Raw genomic sequence first — 4,067 nt, 5'->3', positions numbered from 1 at the left:
CACCCACATACAATGTGTGGCAATGTGTGCTTATGATCCCAGTGCTAGGGAGGCAGAGAAAGGAAGGTCCCTGATGCCTGCTGGCCACCTAGTCTAACTAAATCAATGAGCTTCAGATAGTGAGACTCCTATCTCTAAGAATAAGATGGACAACCAATCTGGCCTCCACATACACATGTGCATGCATGTCCAAACATATGTGTGCACGCAAGCATATACACACAAACCCACACACATTCAGATAAGTATTAGAATTGTATACTCCAAAATCAGATTTGAGTAACAGAAAAGAGGCATTTTCTAGTTAGCTTGATTTGGGTTACAAACCAGTTAGGGTAGTATACCTAACTACAAATCCAATTCACTTTTTCATGATGTCAAGATTGAGACAGATCTGGGCTTGCATCTTGGCTCATGTTCTTTGGCCAATAAAGAAGAATCATCTATACAATGAAGTTCATAGGACATGTTTGAAAAGAAGCTATTGAGAAGTAGCTCAAATTGCAATCTGAACAACTTCATAAAATTCCAAGAGAAAGCTATGGATTTTTTTTTCCATGGTAGGGTCTTGCTCTAGCCAAGGATGACCTGGAATTCACTATTTAGTTTCAGGCTGGCCTTGAACTCACAGCCATCCTCCTACCCTTGTCATCTGAATGCTAGGATTAAATGTGTGTTCCACCATACCTGGCAATTTTTTTCAACAAGGTAAAATGTTAGTACATGTGTACTGGGTATCTGTAATTTAATGTCTCTGAAGTAGTTGAAGTAGTAGTGAAGTAGCTTCACTAATTCATTCTATCAGATAACCATGGCCTACTATGTTTGATAAAGATTATAGTTCAAGCTGGGTGTGGTGGTGCCCAGCACTGTGAATTTGAGGCCAGCCTGAGACTACACAGTGAATTCCAGGTCAGCCTAGGCTAGAGTGAGAGTCTAACTCGAAAAAAACAAATAAACAAAAAGATTATAATTGAACTGGCTGCTAAAACTTAAGAAAAAAAACTAACCAACAAAAAATGAAGTGAATTTGTAGAGAAATGGTAGGCATGAAGTTTCTTTTAAAGAGAAAATCACTATGCGGGATGGTACATACCTTTAATCCCAGCACTTGGGAGGCAGAGGCAGGAGGATCGCTACGAGTTCAAGGGCAGCTTGAGACTACATAGTGACTTTCACTTAGGTCAGCCTGGGCTAGAGGAGACACTACTTCAAAAAAAAAAAAAAGAGCCGGGCGTGGTGGTGCATGCCTTTAATCCCAGTGCTTGGGAGGCAGAGGTAGGAGGATCGCCATAAATTCAAGGCCACCCTGAGACTACATCCAGGTCAACCTGGGATAGAGTGAGACGCTACCTCAAAAAAACAAGAAAAAAAGGGGGGGAAGAGAGAGAGGAAATCCTTAGCTTTTCAGATTTTTATATTGAAGAATCCAAAAGTGGATTTTTTTTGGAATTTATTTATTTGCATTTAAAAGGAACTGTTGACAAATGTTCACTGAAATAATCCAAGTGAGAAAATACAGTCAACACTGCTGAACAAAACCTCTTAGATGTTGTTACTGGTGTACAGACTGACTGCTTCAGACTTAAATGCATGGTGTTATAATTAACAATATTCAGTCACCTATCTGTTCTTTCCTGCATATATAAAAATTAAAATACCAATTAAAAAACTAATATATCTTCTCTTTAAATCCTTCTTACAGATACAATTTCAATATTATTAACAGTGGTGTCATTTAAGAGATTTTTTTTCCATTCACAAGTTAAACATCAATCTACTTAAAGAAAACTGATAGTCTGCCTATAGACTCATAGTGCAAATAAAAAGTTCCAGAACTCAGCAACTGACATTTCTAAAATACAAAACAGATAAAATTTTTAGAAGGTTCATGCAAAAAGCTTTACTATGCAGATGGCCACAGAACTAGAACGCTTGAGAATTTTACTGGCAACATCATTGGGACTCCTCGTGTTTGCAAATTCACCTTGAACTCTCATCTTACGCTTTGTATTTGGCTTTTCCAGTCTCACTAATGACACAAACATGCTATAAAACAAAAGGCCAGAAATTCATATTAGAAAAGTACATTCTAACATTAAAAGCAAGAACAGTATTTTGCATATCTTATAAGAATAGTGAACGGCCCTGGCGCGCCCATTCTCTCTCTCTCCCTCTATCTGTCTTTCTCTCTGTCTCTGTCGCTCTCAAATAAATAAGTTTTAAAAAATTAAAAAAATACTTAAAAAAAAAAGAATAGTGAACAGGAAAGTGGAGGACTGAATTATCATGGTTTATTGTCTATAGTTATGGCTATTGTCAATAAACAGACTTCAGAGTGAATTCCAGGTCAGCCTGGGCTAGAGTGAGACCCTACCTCAAAAAAAAAAAAAATGATGAGGTAGGGCTGGAGATTGCTCAGTGGTTAAGGTCCCTGTCTGCAAAGCCTAATGACCTGGATTCAGTTCCCCACTACCCACATAAAGCCAGATGCACAAAGGTGGTGCATGCATATGGATTTTGTTTGCAGTGGCTAGAGGCCCTGGTACACTCATATTTATCTTTCTCTCTCTGCTTGCAAATAAATAAAATATTTTTTTAAAAAGATGAGATAAAAAACCTGCTTTAGACAATGCTATTTATGCAGTACTCCCAAATATTCTTGAACCATGTTCATAAATACATTCATGGGGTTCCTGCCTCCAGAGGGAGGCAGGTATTTGAAGTAGTGAATTAAAAGACTTAAACTCAATCATTTATTTCTTATGACCACATTTATTATCTGAAATAATAATGAGATAATTATTGTATATTAAAGCTGTTCAACTATTTCAGACAGCAAAAGTGTCACCCAAGCCTGGCTAAATTCCAGTTCTAAGGACGTCTGTACTTGAGTACAGCTTTATGTGACTAATGGGAACCATCAGTCAGGTCAAATTATGAGGTGCTGGAAGGGGAAAACAATTTTTCTCTTTCCTAAATTTTTATGTGGGTTTTGAAAAATGAGAATGGGGAAAAGCAGCATTACTTACATTCAAATCCCTGAAGTACTCATTATAGTCAAGGGCATATCCAACAACAAACTTGTCTGGAATTTCAAATCCAACAACTAAAAAAAAAAAAAAAATCACAATTTATCATTTAGACACAAGACATTACATTCAAATCTAATACCTGCAAATGTGCCTTCTTTACAAATATTGAAGCCATTCTGCATACAACTTCTTCACATTAGAAGATGGCTAAATTATTGACAAAAGGGAATCCACTTACAGTCTGGCCTATATCCAACACTTCGAGGGGTCCTTTTCACCAGCAAGCTGTTAATTACAAAATATGATGTGTGACATATGGAAAGACAAGAGGGCATTACAAAAGAGAACATTAATGTGTTTACATAGTGTTTATCTGCATTTACTATATCGTGGTCAGTTTTACCATGCCCAAAGGGAGACTAAAAAGGAGAGCTAAATGATGAGGATTACTGGGAGGGGATAGCAAGGAGTTCATACTATGCACAAGGCCCTAGCCTGGTTTCCACCTGGAACCTGATGTATGATTCCGGGAGTGGAATCCCCACTACCCATATGCCCACTGAAGGGCAGATGATCTGGAAGATGAATGGCTGGGGAGTCCAATGAGCAAAGATGAAAAAATAAGAGCTCTAGGTCTAGAATACTGAAAACACACCCCACACCCTGTAAGCTGTAAAGAGTATGGGAGAGGTAAGCCCTTTTATCAAAACTTTCAACATTTGATTTACAAACAACTTTAGGCTAAAAGCCAACTCATGTGCTAAAAGAAATTTTGATTTTTTTTTTTTGTGCTCATGATTAAACTCAGGGTCTTACCCATACTAAGCATGTAGTATGCCACTGAGCTATCCCTCAATCAACAAGTTTTTTTTTTTTTTTCTTGTTTCCTTTGGTTTTTGAGGTAGGGTCTCACCATAACCCAGGCTGATCTGGAACTCATGCTACAGCCACAGGTATGTACCACTATGCCCAGGTATAAGTTATTTTTTAAAGTAAATCATGTTTTCAATTGTTTAAAAGACAACAATTCTG

At 37.6% G+C, this 4,067-nt stretch overlaps 1 protein-coding gene across 1 annotated transcript in view; it reads right to left on the bottom strand.

Annotated features, from left to right (window-relative positions):
• Nucleotides 1-1,440: 1,440 nt before the first annotated feature.
• The window catches only part of Hprt1 (hypoxanthine phosphoribosyltransferase 1), a 46,928-nt gene continuing 44,301 nt past the window's right edge, over nt 1,441-4,067 (bottom strand). The window contains exons 6-8 of the mRNA XM_045139948.1: nt 3,274-3,454; nt 3,033-3,109; nt 1,441-2,049 (exon numbers count right to left, since the gene is read on the bottom strand). Coding sequence (XP_044995883.1) covers nt 2,002-2,049; nt 3,033-3,109; nt 3,274-3,454 — 306 coding nt within the window. The 3' untranslated portion in view covers nt 1,441-2,001. The remainder of the gene's footprint in view (nt 2,050-3,032; nt 3,110-3,273; nt 3,455-4,067) is intronic.

This window comes from Jaculus jaculus, chromosome X (assembly GCF_020740685.1).
Source record: "Jaculus jaculus isolate mJacJac1 chromosome X, mJacJac1.mat.Y.cur, whole genome shotgun sequence".
Lineage (NCBI taxonomy): Eukaryota > Metazoa > Chordata > Mammalia > Rodentia > Dipodidae > Jaculus > Jaculus jaculus.
Note: the sequence above shows the minus strand (reverse complement) of the source record. Positions and strands in the feature narration are given on the sequence as shown.